Below are 20,609 nucleotides of genomic sequence, written 5' to 3' on the forward strand. Positions count from 1 at the left end.
GCATATTTTGTGTGTTTGCCATTAAAAACATAGTTTTGTTTGACAAAAAAGGGCGGAAAACAAACAAACAAAAAAACAACATAAAAAAACTAAAACATTTTGAAATGAGGGATAGATGTGAAGTTGATGTAGACTCCAGAGATTTAGGTGTTAAATATAAAATGTATGTATGCCCTGGCACATCATTATCATCATTTCATGACCCGAGCAAAACAGTTTTTACACTTTTATACTGAAAGAAATACACTTACAACTAATTTAATAAAAACATGGAAAAAACTCAGTGGAAAATTAGATACATGAAGAAAAGAAGAAAGTGAATGAATGTTTAGAACTGAATACATTTACATATGTATACACATTTGTTTTCTTTTTTTACTATTTTTTTTTTATGAATTAAGCAACGTTTATGACAACCTTTTTCCAAAACACAATATAGAATGTGAGATGCAACAGGATAATGAATACGTTTATCATTTGTTTTTAAAACGCTTACAATAAAGTGGGACCCCAAAAATTTACTGTGGGACCCCATTTTTATGACTTGATGGGGTCCCTGGGACCCCATTTTAAAAATCCCTAGCGCCAACAAAGCAGTCAACAGAGGAGAAAAAATGCTTTATTTAAATAAATATATTATTTATAAAGCAAGTTTGAGTATCATTGCCAAATTTTCACCTACTCCCGGCCTTGGTGTGCTGTCCTCTTTTTGGGATTTCAGAATATGGTCAACAATTTTAATAAAATAAAAAAAGGACCAGCATTCCAAAACAGCAACCCTGGCATAAGCTGCGTCCTAACAAATATATACCGGTATATATGTGTACAGTCCATGAATGTTTTTCAAACAACCACATATACTATATTTGTGATAGTAAAATAAATGAACTATGGCAAGAGCAAAACGTTCGAAATACGAAAGTACGAACGTGATGGTGGACGGTGGTACAGCCAGGAAACAAATGTTTGAAAAAGAACAGGAAGTCAAACGAATGAAACTTCAACATAAAAGCCTGTCTCGGAACATCCGTCTAGATAGATACATGGATTTCCTGAAACAGGCTTTTGTTGATTTATTTTGAAACATACAACCTAAACGATGCTCTATTGAGACGTGTGGCAGCGCATCTTCATCGAAGGTTATATTTTTATGGATTTGTTGTTAATTTTGTTCCAAAATACAAAATGACGTCGGACACTTTGTTACACTACGCCAATGTGTCTACGTTGCTGGTGTGTATGGTGCTCAAGTTCCCGCAGATCTTCGTACTTATGCGAGCTAAATCGACGACCGGAGTCAGCCTCAAAAGTCTCCTGCTCGAACTTTTTGGGTGAGTATTAATATTCAAATTCTGGTTAACATGTTTTACTGTTTCTTTAAATGCTGGATAATGCATTTTGTACAACCTTACGTTCGTTTTTTCGGTGGGGATCTTAAGCAAATCTTGTTTTTATAAATCGTTTTTTAAAGGACGTGTAAATATTGCACTACTATTCATGTAAAATAAGGCTTAACACAACCAATCCAACTTTTTAAAAATGGTTTGTTGATATAATGGCAAATAAACTAATTTATCTATACAAATATTATTTCTAAGCACCCTTTATTTCCTTAGTGCCAGAGGCCACGACTGGGGTGAGTGACGTCATTTTGCATGTTGCAGTGATATCATAAAGTCAACATTTATAAAGAAAAAAACTGCTGTACCATAACTTACATCATGTACTAATGTATACATGTTTACATATTTATTATTGTCTTTATAACAAGAGAAATCAGAATGCAACATTAATCAGTACTTAATGGGTACTGATTAATGCGAAGGGCTACCAGTTTGATACACACTTAAATAAATTGCCAGAGATTTGCTCAATTTACCTTTAATAAATACATATATATATATATATATATATATATATATATATATATATATATATATATATATATATATATAAATGGGTATTTCTGTCTGTCATTCCGTCGTACATTTTTTTTCCTTTTACAGAAGTTTTTTTGTAGGGAATAAATGATGAAAAAAAACACTTACCTGAACTTTTTAAAAGAGGAGAAAACAAGAAAAAAATGAAATTTAAATTTTGAAACTTAGTTTATCTTCAATTTCGACTCTTTAAAATTCCAAATTCAACTGAAAAAAATGAATAGAAAAACTAGCTAATTCGAATCTTTTTGAAAAAATAAAAAAAAGAATTTATGGAACATCATTAGTCATTTTTTCTGATTAAGATTGATTTAAAAATGTTGATGACATGTTTTGAATAGGTTAAAATCCAATCTGCACTTTGTTATAATATATAACACATTGGGCAAAGCTATATTTCTAACAAAGACAAATCATTATTTTTTCTAGATTTTCCAGTACAATTTTTTTTAATTAAATTCAAAAGACTTTGAAATAAATTAAATTTGATTCTACAGATTTTCTAGATTTGCCAGAATATATTTTTTTAATTTTAATCATAGGAAGTTTGAAGAAATATTTCACAAATATTCTGCGTCGAAAAAACAGGAGCTAAAATAAATAATTAAATTTAAATTGTTTTTTTTATTCTTTACAATAAAAACAATTAATTTACTTGAACATTGATTTAAATTGTCAGAAAAGAAGAGGAAATAATTTAAAAGGTAAAAAGGTATATGTGTTTAAAAATCCTAAAATTATTTTTAAAGTTGTATTTTTTTGCAAAAATTGTCTTTCTGAAAGTTATAAGAAGCAAAGTAAAAAAATAAATGAATTTATTTAAACAAGTGGCGACCAAGTCTTTAAAATATTTTCTTGGATTTTCTAATTCTATTTGAGTTTTGTCTCTCTTAGAATTAAAAATGTCAAGCAGAGCGAGACCAGCTTGCTAGTAAATAAATACAATTTAGAAAACAGAGGCAGCTCACTGGTAAGTGCTGCTATTTGAGCTAATTTTAGAACAGGCCAGCGGGCGAGTCATCTGGTCCTTACGGGCTACCTGGTGCCCGCGGGCACCGCGTTGGTGACCCCTGATCTAAAGCAACCTGTGTGGATATGTTGATAGGTTGTGTATATTTGAAGAAAAATGTTTAAATATAAAATGATAAACATGAATTATATCAGGTTTCTTGACATAATTTTTTCCCCTAATGATATATTGACCTAATTACCATAACATAATGACTTAATTCTCATAATATTACAACTTATAACACATTTTCAAAAACAAATCTTGTTTTGGTTTGTTTCTTATAGTATGATTAAGAAAAATAGACTTTTTCCTGTTAAGATATCACACTTTTTTTTCCCTCTATTTTAGGACTTGAGTTTTTCTGAATATTTTGAAATCAGTCTTGTAAAAATAGATATAATTGTATAATTGTTTAATTTTTATTTGTATAAACCAATTGTCCCAATAGTTTGACTTTATTTGTGTGCAACTGCAACCTTTTTTAATGCTAAAACTAATTTTTTCCTCTATCTCTCTTACTTCATTTTATTATCGTAATATTTCATCTTTAATTTTGTCAAATTACTATTTATTTATTTTGTTGGATCACACATGTTTTCCTCTTACTTTTATTTATTCATGTTCCTAATATTTTGGCTGTAATCTCATAAAATTACAAATAATTTTCTTTCTAAATTTGACATCTTTTTTTTATTATTTTATATTATGATCATACGGTCAATATTTTTACTTTCATTTCATGCAGCTACTGTTTTATGGTAAGACTACATTTTTCATCATTTATGACTTTATTGTCCAGATATTTCGGCTTTGATCTTGTAAAATTAAAACTTTGTTTCCTTGCAAAACTAAAATAAAAACAAATCTATTGATTTTAATATTTTACCCTCTTAATATTTCAACTTTATTCCCATTACATTACCGCTCGTTTTCCCCATTTATATTTTTTTCCCTTGTCATTTAAATGTTTTTGATGTGCTGAGGGCCAATAGCCCCCCTACTATAATGTATACATATACTTACACTTTTCTAGCAGTGTAAGGTTTCACCAATTCTAACATGGCATAAACAATTGGACACAAAAACTTTTCCACAACACATTGCACTGGGATGTAAAGTTGCAGGAGTCTTCTTTTCTACCACTAAATGCTATAGACATAAGTATATTTAATGACAATGTTGTATCCATAATTTTGAATTGAAAAAAGTAATTAAAACATGAAATGTAGGCATTATTTCTTCATTGTTTGAGTTACTAACTGCATTGTACAGTAAATAACACCATTGTGTATTGACTCCTCATCTTCTACGTCATTGTAGCCTCACATTTCTGCCGTCGTTATTCTTACATATTGATATCACTGCACGTGTAGTTGCATGTTGATAGCAGCTGCCATAGCTACATTATAATAGCTACACCTGTACAACCTCCAAAACCCAAAAGCAGTGAGTTTGGCACACTGTGTAAATTATAAATAAAAACAGAATACAATGATTTGCAAAACCTTTTCAACCTACAAACCCCGTTTCCATATGAGTTGGTAAATTGTGCTGGATGTAAATATAAACGGAATACAATTGTTTGCAAATCATTTTCAACCCATATTCAGTTGAATATGCTACAAATACAACATACCTTAATTCCTTGAATAGCCGCTGGGGCGCTAATTAATTTAAAACCTCTTCTCACCTCTGCGCTTATTCAAGGCGTGTGGTAAAAGTAAGCAGGCGCTAATAATTTTAAAACCTTGTCTCACCCCTGCGCTTACCAATGGCATGCAGTAAAAAATTGAGGATGCTAAAGAAAAATATTAATAAAATATTCTTCTGTGGCCGGGTGGTTGGGGACCACTGCTCTACAACATGTCATTGCGCCCATCTTTGCACCATGCTATCTGCGTGCCGGTAGGACGCATGCATTTCACTGCTTCCCATACAAGATTGCAATGCATATTTGGTCAACAGCCATACCGTTTACGCCCGAGATCATCTAAGATGGACTGATGCAAAGTGGAAAAGTGTTCTGTGGTCTGACGAGTCCACATTTCAAATTGTTTTTGGAAACATCGTGTCATCCGGACTAAAGGGAAGCAAACCATCCTGACTGTTATCGACGCAAAGTTCAAAAGCCAGCATCTGTGATGGTATGGGGGTGTATTAGTGCCCAAGGCATGGGTAACTTACACATCTGTGAAGGCACCATTCATGCTGAAAGGTACATACAGGTTTTGGAACAACATATGCTGCCATCAAAGCGCCGTCTTTTTCATGGACGCCCCTGCTTATTTCAGCAAGACAATGCCAAGCCACATTCAGCACGTGTTACAACAGCGTGGCTTCGTGAAAAAAGAGTGCGGGTACTTTCCTGGCCCGCCTGCAGTTTAGACCTGTATCCCATCAAAAATGTGTGGCTCATTATGAAGCGTAAAATACGACAGCGGAGACCACGGACTGTTGAACGACTGAAGCTCTACATGAAACAAGAATGGAAAATAATTCCACTTTCAAAGCTTCAACAATTAGTTTCCTCAGTTCCCAAACGTTTAATGAGTGTTGTTAAAAGAAAATGTGATGTAACACAGTGGTGAACATGCCCTTTCCCAACTACTTTGGCCCGTGTTGCAGCCATGAAATTCTAAGTTAATTATTTGCAACAAAAAATAAAGTTTATGAGTTTGAACATCAAATATCTTGTCTTTGTAGTGCATTCAATTGAATATGGGTTGAAAAGCATTTGCAAATCATTGTATTCCGTTTATATTTACATCTAACAATTTCCCAACTCATATGGAAACGGGGTTTGTATATTCAATTGAATAGACTGCAAAGACAAGATACTTAACGTTCTAAGTGAGAGACATTGTTAATTTTTGCACATATTAGCTCATTTGGAATTTGATGACTTTAACAGGTTTCAAAAAAGCTGGCACAAGTGGCAAAAAAGACAGAGAAAGTTGAGGAATGCTCATCAAAACACTTATTTGGAACATCCCACAGGTGAACAGGCAAATTGGGAACAGGTGGGTGCCATGATTGGGTATAAAAGCAGCTTCCATGAAATGCTCAGTCATTCACAAATAAGGATGGGTCAAGGGTCACCCCTTTTTTCAACAAATGCATGAGCAAATTGTTAAACAGTTCAAGAACAACATTTGTCAATGAGCTATTGCCAGCAATTTAGGGGTTTCACCATCTACGGTTCCTAATATAATCAAAAGGTTCAAGGAATCTAGAGAAATCATTGCATGTAAGTACCTCAGGCGGTACTGCATCAAAAAGCGTCATCAGTATGTAAAGGATATCACCATATGGGCTCAGGAACACTTCAGAAAACAACTGTCAGTAACTACAGTTTGTCGCTACATCTGTAAGTACACCTTAAAAGTATACTATGTAAAGCGAAAACCATTTATCAACAACACCCAGAAACGGCAGCGGCTTCGCTTGGCCCGAGCTCATCCAAGATCACGCTCAGTGGCTTTGTGGTTCGAGTTTCCGCCCTGAAATCGGTAGATTTTGAGTTCAAAAAATGGGACCTTTTGCCTCCCTGCTTGGCACTCAGCATCAAGGGTTGGAATTGGGAGTTAAATGACCAATTGATTCCTGAGCGCGGCCCGTGTTGCAGCTCACTGCTCCCCTCACCTCCCAGGGGGTGAACAAGGGGATGAGTTAAATGCAGAGGACAAATTTCACCACACCTAGTGTGAGTGTGCCAATCATTGGTACTTTAACTTTAATTTTAACTAAGGTGGACCGATGCAAACTGTAAAAGTTTTCTGTGGTCTGACGAGTCCATATTTCAAATTGTTTTTGGAAACTGTGGAGGTAGTGTCCTCCGGACCAAAGAGGAAAAGAACCATCCGGATTGTTCTCGGCGCGAAGTTCAAAAGCCAGCATCTGTGAAGGTATGGGGGTGTATTAGTGCCCAAAGCATGGGTAACTTACACATCTGGGAAGGCACCATTAATGCTGAAAGGTCCATACAGGTTTTGGAGCAACATATGTTGTCATCCATTTTTCATGTATGCCCCTGCTTGTTTCAACAAGACAATGCCAAGCCACATTCAGCAGGTGTTACAACAGCGTGGCTTTGTAGTAAAAGAGTGCGAGTACTAGACTGGCCTGCCTGTAGTCCAGACATGTCTCCCATTGAAAATGTGTGGCACATTATGAAGCCTAAAATACCACAACGAAGGCCCCGGACAGTTGAACAACTTAAGCTGTACATCAAGCAAGAATGGGAAATATTTCCACCTGAAAAGCTTAAAAAATGTTCTCCCCAGTTCCCAAATGTTTACTGAGTGTTGTTAAGAGGAAAGGCCATGTAACATTGTGGTAAAAATGCACCTGTGCCAACTTGTTTGGAATGTGTTGCTGCCATTAAATTCTAAGTTAATGATTATTTGCAAAAACAGAATGAAGTTCCTCAGTTCAAACATTAAATATCTTGTCTTTGCAGTCTATTCAATTGAATATAAGTAGAATAGGATTTACAAATCATTTTATTCTGTTTTTATTTACGATTTACACAACGTGCCAACTTCACTGGTTTTGGGTTGTGTAATACATTTTATTCAAATACAACATTTACATTGTCCAGGTGTGTCTTTGAGTTGAAGAAAAATCATTATATATGTGATAACATGTACTGCTCATAATCTCAATGTGCCACAAAGATGAACTTCCATAAAGCATGAATGACTTTTATATCCTTCTTGTCACGTCAGTGCCAAACGTTCACTGTCTGCTCGACAGGTACATCGTGTTTGTCACGTACCAGACGTACTACGACTACCCACCACCAACATACCTGGAATATCCCATTCTTATTGCTCAAGGTGAGTTGCCTTTTAAGGATCTGCTTATTTAAGCACAGTTTTTTATTTTTACAGACGAAATCTGAGGCCAAGAACAACACCTTGGCCTAAACTCCAAGTTATTTCAGGCTTAGACATATAAATGTTTAAAGGGGAACATTATCACAATTTCAGAAGGGTTAAAACCAATAAAAATCAGTTCCCAGTGGCTTATTTTATTTTTTGAAGTTATTTTACCCATCCCGGAATATCCCTCAAAAAGCTTTAAAGAGGCTGATTTTCGCTATCTGTGAAGCCATCGTCCATTTTCCTGTGACGTCATCCAGTGATGCCAATACGGATAGCACAGCAAGATATAGCCACATTAGCTTGGATTCAGACTCGGATTTCAGTGGCTTAAGCGATTCAACAATTAAGCGATTCAACAGATTACGCATGTATTGAAACGGATGGTTGGAGTATGGAGGCAGATAGCCAAAACGAAATTGAATAAGAAACTGAAGCTATTGAGCGAATAGCTATTGACGCTATTCGGCCATGTTTGCCTTAGCATCGCCGGTAAAATGTGCAGACCAACGATCGGAAGTTTTGCATCTTGTGACACCGGATCAACTTAAATCCATCGATTGGTAAGTGTTTGTTTGGCATTAAACGTGGGTGGAGGGAAACGCTGGATGTAAATATAGTTTCAAATGTACATACAGCTAGCCTGAATAGCATGTTAGCATCGATCAGCTGGCAGTCATTCCGTGAGCAAATAGCATGACTTCAACTTTAAAAAATCATAGGAAGGAGCCTTAGCTTAAGAGTGATTCCAGAACATTCTTAGAGAACTCTGAGCAAGGAATGGACATACACTCTTGTCTTAGTGAGGTGTGGTTGACCATGTTGGGTCAATATTTCCAAAAATGTGATTGGTTGATCATAAAAGCGAGATAAAAAATATACTTTTGGTGATGATGGGCAAAGAATGGACCCTCAAATTAATCAACTTAATCATGGAATCTAATTTTATGAAGACTGTCATTGCAAATACAATTACCCATAAAATAAATTGATTAGTAAGATGTTCTTTAAAAATATCCTTCGAAATGTGTGATAAATTAGACCCAATTGTACAGTATTTATTCATAGTGATAGTTATATTTATTTGCTCACATCAATTGCCATGCTAATAGTTTAGCACTTTAAATTTTGAACATTTCAAGTCAATTTGGTTATTCCATCCATCTATTTTCTACCGCTTGTCCCTTTTCGGGTCGCGAGGGATGCTCGAGCCTATACCAGCTGCATTCATGGAAGGCGGCGTACACCCTGGACAAGTCGCCACCTCCTCGCAGGGTCAACACAGATAGACAACATTCACACTCACATTCACACACTAGGGCCAATTTAGTGTTGCCAATCAACCTATCCCCAGGTGCATGTCTTTGGGGGAAGCCGGGGTACCCGGAGGGAACCCACACATTAATGGGGAGAACATGGAAATTCCACACAGAAAGGTCCAGAGCCCAGGATCGAACGCAGGACCTTCGTATTGTGAGGCACAGGCACAAACCCTGTACCACCGTGCTGTCCAAGTGTGGTATTTACGAGGGTAAAACAAATCTGTCTGGAGCTGCAAAAAAAGAAAAGCCGTTTATACTGTAAGTCTTATAATGAAGGCAATACATGACGTAAGTGTCTATTGGCTATAATAGCCTACTAGCAAAATGACTATGTGTCGCAGGCTGAAGCAAATCTTCGTTGACAGAAATGTTCAAATTTTATATATTTATTCTACACATTTTTACAACATTAGAAACCATTAGTAAGTCAGAGGCTACTCAGAAGGTGAGATAGCTCCTGGAAATAACTGGCTTTATTGGCCAAAGGTATAGATGTGTGTGTCCAAGTTAAAGGAATCGTCAGGCTGTTTTCTTTTAATAGATTTATTACAATCTTTGACAAGCTAGGTAATGTTTGCTGTGGTCTGGAACAACATGGCACACAAACAACTATCTGAAATGCACCCAATATTACATGCAGATAATGTGTCATAAGGCATGCAAAACTAAACTATATACAAAGATGATAAAAGTAAAGGATATTAAATAATCTCAAATATACCTACAAATGAGGCCATCCATCCATCCATCCATTTTCTACCGCTTATTCCCTTTCGGGGTCGCGGGGGGCGCTGGCGCCTATCTCAGCTACAATCGGGCGGAAGGCGGGGTACATCCTGGACAAGTCGCCACCTCATCGCAGGGCCAACACAGATAGACAACATTCACACTCACATTCACACACTAGGGTCAATTGTGGCGGAGGGGTTAGTGCGTCTGCCTCACAATACAAAGTTCCTGCAGTCCTGGGTTCAAATCCAGGCTCGGGATCTTTCTGTGTGGAGTTTGCATGTTCTCCCCGTGAATGCGTGGGTTCCCTCCGGGTACTCCGGCTTCCTCCCACTTCCTACAAATGAGGCATAATGATGTAATATGTACATACAGCTAGCCTAAATAGCATGTTAGCATCGATTATCTTGCATTCATGCAATGACCAAATATGCTTGATAAGCACTCCACACAATTCAATAACACCAACAAAGCTCACCTTTGAGCATTCACACACAGTATAAAAGGTTTGGTGGACAAAATGACACAAAGAATGAGTGGCATAAAATGTCTTTCTCTGGCATCATTGAATAACTGTATACATGTTAACAAACTAAGGTGAGTTCAAGGACTGCCAAAATTAGTAGGACAAAACTGTGCTCGCCAAATACTCTCATCAGAGAATCATGTTTGATACAAACACTGGGATTCCTAATAATTAGGGAGGTTTGTGTAATGTTGTCCCCCTATAGAAACCCTAATAAAACAAAAATATGTTTTTACCCCCATCTTTATCTATTTTCATAAATGTGTTAAAAAGCTCCAGGGGACCGCAAGGATGGTGCTAAAGAGCCACATGCGGCTCTGGAGCCGCAGGTTGCAGACCCCTGCTTTAGGAATACGGCCCCAGATGTTTTGGGCGGATATTACGGGGTCCACTGTGACATTTACTACGCCAACTAATGGCGGGGATGCTTGTAACTCAAATTTTTGCTTGCAACTTAAAGTGCAGCAATTTTCAGAGACAGCTCTCATATCAAAACACTCTTAAGTATATTGTGTGATTTTATGCACACTTTTCCTCCTCAGATGTCGTCCTGCTACTGCTGATCCTGCTCTACAACAACAGGTTGCAGGACAGCCTCATCTACACTGTTGTGTATCCTTGTTGTGTATCGCACTGTTGCTTTTCATTACACGCCTCAGAATAAGAGTGACGCACAAGCTTGTGTTGATACTTCCACGCTATAAGCACAGCTGCCTCAATGTGGCATATTCAGCTTTGTCCTGGGCTGGAGGCTACTAACCGTGGAGAAATGGATCATCGATTTTGCGATGGTAAGAAATCTCACTGACGTAACTTCCCCTGAAACTCAAAGGCCACATCATTAGGTACACTACTATCTAACAAGAATCAATACAATAACTGATTATTCCTCTGCATTAATAATACCAATTTTTATGGTAACTTAAATAGAAAGTTTGTTGGCGTTTTCTGCAGTTGACAAAAAGTATGCTGCTACAGTTCACTCAGGAAGGCGTTTTCACAGGATGTGGTGTTGCAAAACTGCACGTTTTGTAAGTACAGTACTGATATATACTGTATGTATGTTTTGTAAGTACAGTACTGATATATACTGTATGTATGTTTTGTAAGTACAGTACTGATATATACTGTATGTATGTTTTGTTAGCACAGTACTGATATATACTGTATGTATGTTGGATGTCAAAGTGTCTGAGAGGGACACATTTTAAGGTTTAGTTACAGCAGGACTGTCAAACTATAGACTAAAAAAATCAGTGGCGTCCATATGGATAGTTTTTCACTTTCCAAAGCTGTAAATGTATTTTTATTTTTCAGATATATTCGGTATGTGAGCTTTGTGTTATGAATGTCAACATTTAATGTTTTTCTCGCTACTTAACACGTTATTATTAGAGGGCGGTATAGCTCAGTTGGTAGAGTGGCCGTGCCGTGCCAGAAACCTGAGGGTTGCAGGTTCGCTTCCCATCTATTGACATCCAAATCGCTGCCGTTGTGTCCTTGGGCAAGACACTTTACCCACCTGCTCCCAGTGCCACCCACACTGGTTTAACAATGAAATGTAATTATTGGGTTTCACAATATAAAAGCGCTTTGAGTCACTAGAGAAAAGCGCTATATAAATATAATTCAATTCAATATTATTAATTTGTCTTATTATTTAGATTATCCGTGTGTCATATTTGGTCAAAATGCATTTTTCAAGATTGGTCGGTAAGTTTTCAAGGATGCGTCTATCAATAATATCGGGTGACTGAATACACACATTATTAATGACATGATAAAGATACTATAAAAATACACGAATAAAATGGAAATATAAAAAAAAAAAAATCCTTATTAATATTATGCAGTCCTGGGTTCAAATCCAGGCTCGGGATCTTTCTGTGTGGAGTTTGCATGTTCTCCCCGTGAATGCGTGGGTTCCCTCCGGGTACTCCGGCTTCCTCCCACCTCCAAAGACATGCACCTGGGGATAGGTTGATTGGCAACACTAAATTGGCCCTAGTGTGTGAATGTGAGTGTGAGTGTTGTCTGTCTATCTGTGTTGGCCCTGCGAGGAGGTGGCGACTTGTCCAGGGTGTACCCCGCCTTCCGCCCGATTGTAGCTGAGATAGGCGCCAGCGCCCCCCGCGACCCCGAAAGGGAATAAGCGGTAGAAAATGGATGGATGGATGGATATTATGCAGCATCGCAAATTATTTGTATAATCCATTCTGAATTTAATGAAAACATAATAGCATTTTCACTGCTATTTCAATATATTGACCTCAATAATTAAGGACCAAATGAAATAAAACTTATATGAGAGTGCCCAAAAAAAGCCTAACAAACATAATAAATAATTGTTATCAATTATCCCACAGACCCTGAAAGTTCATAAAAAGACAGTTGGATATTTATGAAACCTTTCTTCTATTGGTGAAAACGCAATAAAGGCACTTTTAAAACTTTTTTCAGCATGTAGTCAACATTGGTAAAGGTTTCACCAACCACAAACTATTTTTATGAATATTGAGGTTCTATAGATTAAAGTAGTCCAGATTAGAGAAGTCTATGTACAGTTGGACCTGTGTTCAAGGTCTAAAAAAGGGTAAAATGTGTCTTTATTGAATTTTCAAAAATAAACGATGGGTTTCACAAAGTAAAAACTTTCCTATAAAGAATCTGTAAAAATTTAATTTTTGTTCAGTTTCTTTGCTGCACTTGTGGCAAAAATTATTCAACGATGAGTAAAAAGTCTTATAGTCACTATCAGTTTGATTTGAATGGTGGACGATCACCTTTCGAATCAGAAGCGAACTTAATTTACTTTTATTTCATTTGTCTCTTTAATTATTGGTGTAATAAATTGCAATTTTGCTTTATCAAGAATTTCGTGAGAATGATATGACAAATGGTAAAACAAACATTTTTGTTTTTACGTATAATTTATGTATTTTTTTTTTGTATTTTTCACATGCCATTAATAATGTGTGTATGCTGTCATCCAATCTTAATTATAAGAGCATCCTTTGAAAAATACCAACCAAATTCGAAAAATGCATGAGCAATAGTTAGTATCCGAATAATTTAAATCACTGTTTGTCAAACTGTTGTATACGTACCACTAGTAGTAGGCCAAATAATCACTGTATCAGTGTTTTATTTTCCAGTATTCAAACCCAGTGTTACTGTTCAAAGTAAGTGTAATGTTACGTTGGCTAAAAATATACTTGGTAAATTAAACTTCTGCCTTTTTTTTTAATGAATACGTAGGCCTACTACGCTACCATATTTTATTGTTGGTCATTATGGTGGAACTTGGAGAGCCAAGTGTTTTTTGAGGTGGTATTTGGTGAAAAATAAATGTAAACCAACTGATCTAAATACATAGACAAACTCATAATGACAAAATGAATATCCCTATGACATTGTCTATCATAGTGAAGATTATTATTTTTGTAAAAGCAGAATATTTTGACAGCTGTGATGAGATGTTGCGGGTGTACCTAATGTTGTGGCAGGTCAGTATGCAGCGTAACATATAGTGTTAAGAATATAGAATGTATATATGTACATGTTATTGGTCTTTTCTCAGAGTCTGTGCACCTTCATCAGTGCTGCGAGTAAGTTCGCACAATTGCAATGTCTATGGAAGTCGAAGGACGCGGGACAGATTAGCGCCCTCACCTGGGGGATGGCCAGCTACACCTGTATGAGTAAGTAAACAATATGCATGCCTTGCTGCTCATCAGATACTCTTTGTAGTTCTATCAATGGAAAATAACTTTGCATACATTTACCAGTAATATTTCAGTGTGGATGGATATGAGCTGTGTGTTTGTCCTTCTAAATCAGGGGTCGGCAACCTTTACCACCTAAAGAGCCATTTTGACCGGTTTCACAAAATAAAGAAGACAATGGGAGCCACAACCATTCTCGCGAATAGCTGCTGATGGTCACACAGATAACAATAATATGGGCGTGCTATGAAGTCACTGCCTTTGACGCCTTCTACAACATGTGCAAACAGCTTGCCAGCCCAGCAACATTTTGTATGTGGCTTACGCAGATGCACTTACACGACTGCAAGGCATACTTGTTCAACAGCCATAAAGGTTACACTGAAGGTTGTGATATAAACAACTTTAACACTCTTACTAATATGCGCCACACTGTGAACCCACACCAAACAAGAATGACACTGTAACACATAAACGCAACATAACAATTACCCAGAATCCCCTGCATCCAGGCTATGTTATGCACCCCGCTAGCACCAAACCCGCCCCCCTCTACCTCCCTCCATGCGTCGGTTGAGGTGGGCGGGGGTGTATAATATAGCCTGGAATAGTCATGGATGCAGGGGATTCTGGGTAATCGTTATGTTGCATTTATGTTGTGTTACTGGGAGGATGTTCTCCCGAAATGTGTTTGTCATTCTTGTTGGTGTGGGTTCAGAGTGTGGCGCATATTAGTAAGAGTGTTAAAGTTCGTTATATCACAACCTTCAGTGTAACCTTTATGGCTGTTGACCAAGTATGCCTTGCAATCTCATACGTGTGACGATAGAAGCAGCAAAATGCATGCGTCCGGCCGGCACGCAGATAGCGTGGTGTAAAGGCGGGTGCGATGACATGTTGTAGAGGACGTTAAAAGTAAAGCCATCACGGCACGCCCTCATTATTGTAGTCCGAGTGAAAATCGGAGAATGTTAACCCCGGGTGATGTCCGGGAGAGGCACCAAAATCCGGAAACCCCCCACACCAAAATCCGGAAACCCCCTGAAACAATCGGGAGGGTTGGCGATTATGCAGCTGAGCCACATCAGAGTGGCCAAAGAGCCGCATGCGGCTCCGGAGCCGCGGGTTGCCGACCACTGTTGTAAATGAATGCAAGACAAATTTGATACACTATGACATACAGCAGTTTAAGAAATACTACAACACAGCTACTACGTCCCCTTAGGCATGCTGCACATTTTTTAAACTTGACTTTATGAAAATGGATTTGAATAACGTTGTCGGTTGTAATTAACATATCAACTACTGTTTAAAGTTAATATGTGGGCTTTTCTTTTCAGCACGGATCTACACCACTGTAATGACAACTGGAGACATGCTGGGTGAGTCCAACAAATGTGGTGCATTGCGACTGGGATGCGGACCATTAAAAATCCATGGTCAAATGTCTAAGTATCCATTATTTTAGTATGTTAATAACAGTTTTAAAAGGCAAAAGAAAACCACAGCAGGAGGAGGGAAGAATGCTTAGTAGAATGCGAAGTAGTGAAAGGAGAGAAGAATAAACGCTGTGTACAATTGGACTGAAGTCCATTGAAACCGCACTACAGGAGAGAGTAATAGATAGATAGATAGAACTTTATTGATTCCTTCAGGAAAATTTAATTTCCAGCAACAGTGTACAGAGTTGAGATTAATTTAAAAAAGTAAAAAGTAAATAATGGGGGTTTAAATAGAAACAAAATAGAAAAAATATTACAATAAGAATAAAAATAAAAAGCAACAATGGGAATAAAAATATAGCAGTAAAATAAGAATATAACAAGAGAAAGTAATGAACTAAGAGGAAACTAATAACTAGATGAATAAGTCAGGAGAGAGAAAAGTATCCACACAGTGTCTCAATGCTGTCAGCCATAGATATGAAGGTGGAGATAGACAACTCACCTGTTAGAGCTGCTTATTGTGTTTGAGGGCAAAAAGTCTGAACATTCCGTGGTTTAAGAAGACACCAAAATTTAGACGTCGAGGATGGGGAAAAACGGAAATGACACAATACGTTATCGCATGTCAGACATACATTGAAAATTAGTAGATTAAAAAAAAAAGAGTAGGTAAACACGGGTAAAAGTTAAGTATAAAGCAGGTAAAATGTAAAAAAAAAAGCAAGTAAACAGATAAGAAGGTAAAAAGTAGGTAAACATAAGTAAAAGAAGGTAAAAAGCAAATTAGAAGATTTGTTTTAAAGATGTTAAACATGTAAAAGAAGGTAAAAAAAAGTAAGTAAACATAGGAAAAAATAAAGTAAAAAGGAGGTAAACGGGTAAAAGAAGGTTAAAAAGCAAATTAGAAGATTAAAAAAAAGAGTGAGTAAACACGGGTATAAGTTAAGTATAAAGCAGGGAAAATGTAAAAAAAAACAGGTAAACAGATAAGAAGGTAAACAAGTAAAAGAAGGTAAAAAGCAAATTAGAAGATTTTTTTTTAAAGAAGTTAAACATGTAAAAGAAAGTAAAAAAACAAAAGTGGCTAAACATAGGTTAAAGAAGGTAAAAAGGAGGTAAACGGATAAAAGGAAAAAAATATTTTAAAAGAAAAAGTAGGTAAACATTTAAAGGGAGGTAGAAGTTTAAAAAAAGTAGGTAAACATATATACAAACCCCTTTTCCATATGAGTTGGGAAATTGTGTTAGATGAAAATATAAACAGAATACAATGATTTGCAAATCCTTTTCAACCCATATTCAGTTGAATATGCTACAAAGACAACATATTTGATGTTCAAACTGATAAACATTTTTTTTTTGCCAATAATCATTAACTTTAGAATTTGATGCCAGCAACACGTGACAAAGAAGTTGGGAAAAGTGGCAATAAATGCTGATTAAGTTGAGGAATGCTCATCAAACACTTGTTTGGAACATACCACAGGTGTGCAGGCTAATTGGGAACAGGTGGGTGTGTCACGCCAAATTTCTCCCCCCCTACAAAAACCTTCCCCCCACCCCATTTACTTCCGGGGTCATGATTAATACAGACGTTTTGTTAACGCTATATTACAAAAAAATTTAAAAAACAATTTACAAACACAAGCTACGGGATGACGCATTTACTTCGTGTCACGTTTCCTCTTATGTCATCCCATAGCTTGTGTTTGTAAATTGTTTTTTGAATTTTTTTTATAATATAGCGATAACAAAATGTCTGTATTTTTATAATATAGCGTTAACAAAACGTCTGTATTAATCATGACCCCGGAAGTAAATGGGGGAGGGGGGGAGAGGGTTTGTAGGGAGAAGAAATTTGGCGTGACAGGTGCCATGTTTGGGTATAAAAGCAGCTTCCATGAAATGGTAAGTAATTCACAAACAAGGATGGGGGAGGGTCACTAATTTGTGAGCAAATTGGCGAACAGTTTTAGAACAACATTTCTGAACGAGCTATTGCAAGGAATTTAACCATTTACGGTCCGTAAAATCATCAAAAGGTTCAGAGAATCTGGAGAAATCACTGCACTTAAGCATATTACAGACCTTTGATCCCTCAGGTGGTGGTGCATCAAAAACCGACATCAGTGTGTAAAGGATATCACCACATGGGCTCAGGAATACTTCATAAAACCACTGTCAGTAACTACAGTTGGTCACTACATCCGTAAGTGCAAGTTAAAACTCTACTATGCAAAGCCAAACCCATTTATCAACAACACCCAGGAACGCCGCCAGCTTTGCTGGGCCCAAGCTCATCTAAGATGGACTGATGCAAAGTTCTGTGGTCTGATGAGTCCACATTTCAAATTATATTTGAAAACTGTGGACGTGGTGTCCTCCAAAACAAAGAGAAAAATAACCATCCGGATTGTTATAGGCGCAAAGTTCAAAAGGCAGCGTCTGTGATGGTATGGGGGTGTATTAGTGCCCAAGGCATGGGTAACTTACACATCTGTGAAGGCACCATTAATGCTGAATGGTCCATACAGGTTTTGGAGCAACATATGTTGTCATCCAAGCAATGTTATCATGGACGCCCCTGCTTATTTCAGCAAAACAATGCCAAGCCGTGTGTTACAAGAGCGTGGCTTTGTAGTAAAAGAGTGCAGGTACTATTTCTGGCCCGCCTGCAGTCCAGACATGTCTCCCATCGAAAATGTGTGGCGCATTATGAAGCGTAAAATACAACAACTAGACCCCGGACTGTTGAACAACTGAAGCTCTACATAAAACAAGAATGAGAAAGAATTCCACTTTCAAAGCTTCAACAATTAGTTTCCTCAGTTCCCAAACGTTTATTGAGTGTTGTTAAAAGAAAATGTGATGTAACACAGTGGTGAACATGCCCTTTCCCAACTACTTTGGCACGTGTTGCAGCCATAAAATTCTAAGTTAATTATGTGCAAAAAAAAAATAAAGTTTATGAGTTTGTACATTAAATATGTTGTCTTTGTAGTGCATTCAACTGAATATGGGTTGAAAAGGATTTGCAAATCATTGTATTCCGTTTAAATTTACATCTAACACAATTTCCCAACTCATATGGAAACGGGGTTTGTAAAAGAAGATTAAAAAATAGGTAAAAGAAGGTTAAAAAAGTAAGTATACAGTTGAAAGGTTAAAAAAAAGTAGATATACAGGTAAAGGCAGGTTAGAAGATTTGTAAATAAAAAGTAGGTAAACATGTAATATAAGGTAAAAATGAGGTAGAAGTTTTTTGTTTTTTTTAAAGTAGGTAAACATGTAAAAGAAGGTAAAAGGTAAGTTACAACAGTGTTGTTGTCCAGCGTGACTGCTAAACAAGCGTCCTGCATAACAATAGGAGTAAGTTGATGGAGAAGGATGGAAGTAGAAGGGACATTTCTTTGAGGACAACACTCCATCTCCAAGGTCTGTACAGGGAGAGAGGTGAAAGAAGGCATCTACTAGAAAGGTCCTCTATAAAACGAGGTGGAGGTCATCTTAGAACATATCTCCCCCAAACATTGTCTCATTCCAGAGCAGGATTATATTTCTCCATATGTCAATAAATAGATACATTTTTTAATTTGATTAGTGTCTTTGCTGTAAGGAGAGGATTCTCCTTGGCAGCACCAAAAGGAGGACATGAGACAGAATGTGTCTAACTTCATCATCTTGTTGGTCACAGTTCTGGTGCGCTTCATCACCACCACTTTGCTGAACCTTTGGGTGCTGCTAAGCATCTTTTACTACCGGAAAAACGGCCGCAGCTGCGTGAAAGAAGACTGAACACTTTGGAGCGGACAAAACTTCTCCCACTGTTACTCCCAGAAGACATGTTACACTGTAAATACCTGTTTTACCTTTCTTGTCCAAATCATTCCAAAGTTTAGAATATGAAAAAGCAACTCTCAAATAGTGTACAGTGGAACACGCTCATGGCCACCAGCTTCTTCTTCTTACTAAAAAATGCCATCTTCAGACATATATCGTCGACCACTTTTGTTTGAAAATAAGTCATTTGTTGGGAAGTCCCAAGTCTGATACAAATGCATGCGACTTATGCTGTCTTTAAGTTGAAGTGGAGTGGTAATTAGTTTTTTTGGCGCCATGTAGTGCTCACAATAATCCATTAAGTTAAGGTACCAAGTCAAATTGTGTGTTAAACATACTTGGCCCAATAAGCTGATTCACAGTTAGCTAAATGATGCGGACACGTTCGTTACTGGATACTTTTCATATGCTTTTGCCTTGTAGACCTTGTTTTTGTAAGTTTATTTTATTGTTCCATTCAGCACACTTATTATGTATGTCTAGCTTGTGTGCTATTGTGTGCTTAGCTGTTGTGTAGCTGCTTGCTCACAGTAGCATATGGCTTACCATGCTTACTTTCTGTGAATGACTTGACTAACATACAAAAAAAACAAAAACAACCTAGTGTGAGGACATTTAGTTAACTGGCTGTCCAGCTGTGCACAAGTAAACCTGATGCAGGACCGTTTGTATCCGAGATTTTACATGCAAACCAATATAATCCGATTTTTATTTTTTACTGACAACGGACTGATATCAGTATCAGATAGTCATTTCTATGAAAAAGTGGTCAGTTTTTGTCGAAATGTGATGACTGTTCAGACTACAATAATTGAGAACCAATTTTATGTACAAGTTTGCGGTCAGAAGTGACAAAGGTTTTGGTTCACAGCACACCCGACTTTTGAAGGCCGAGAAAAAGTGTCTGACAATGGTTATTTATAACTATCTTAGAGGTAGGAAGATTCATGTATAGGACTTGACAATTTATTTAGTGAGAGGCACACATCTTGTACATTAATGATATCATTGACTTGAACGGGTTCCACTGTAGTACACTTGTGTTGTTGTGGGAGAGCACATTCCTATTGTGTTCACCTAACTCAGGATAAATTGTCTCTTTTACTCGTTCCTTTCAGAACAACATTTAAATAAAGCCATATTGTGACTATTTTTGTATGCAGACTCTACATTTAATTACCCCATTT

General features: G+C 37.0%; 1 protein-coding gene across 1 annotated transcript; it reads left to right on the plus strand.

Moving 5' to 3' along the window:
* The first annotated feature begins 1,063 nt into the window (after window positions 1–1,063).
* slc66a3 (solute carrier family 66 member 3) lies at window positions 1,064–20,572 on the plus strand. Its single transcript, XM_061895742.1, has 7 exons — window positions 1,064–1,331; window positions 7,708–7,790; window positions 10,955–11,024; window positions 11,146–11,203; window positions 13,993–14,113; window positions 15,478–15,519; window positions 19,277–20,572. Exons 1-7 carry the CDS (start codon window positions 1,186–1,188, stop codon window positions 19,375–19,377), a joined length of 621 nt encoding a protein of 206 aa, XP_061751726.1. The 5' UTR covers window positions 1,064–1,185; the 3' UTR covers window positions 19,378–20,572.
* The last annotated feature ends 37 nt before the right edge of the window (window positions 20,573–20,609 follow it).

The sequence above is a fragment of the Nerophis ophidion genome, linkage group LG03 (assembly GCF_033978795.1).
Source record: "Nerophis ophidion isolate RoL-2023_Sa linkage group LG03, RoL_Noph_v1.0, whole genome shotgun sequence".
Classification (NCBI taxonomy): domain Eukaryota; kingdom Metazoa; phylum Chordata; class Actinopteri; order Syngnathiformes; family Syngnathidae; genus Nerophis; species Nerophis ophidion.

Bases quoted from the DNA above. Each gene is read 5' to 3' on its own strand.
- slc66a3 (XM_061895742.1), top strand. From the start codon at position 1,186: ATGACGTCGGACACTTTGTTACACTACGCCAATGTGTCTACGTTGCTG. The intron at 7,791-10,954 runs GTGAGTTGCCTT...TTTCCTCCTCAG, and splicing joins TCCCATTCTTATTGCTCAAG to ATGTCGTCCTGCTACTGCTG. The intron at 11,204-13,992 runs GTAAGAAATCTC...GTCTTTTCTCAG, and splicing joins GGATCATCGATTTTGCGATG to AGTCTGTGCACCTTCATCAG.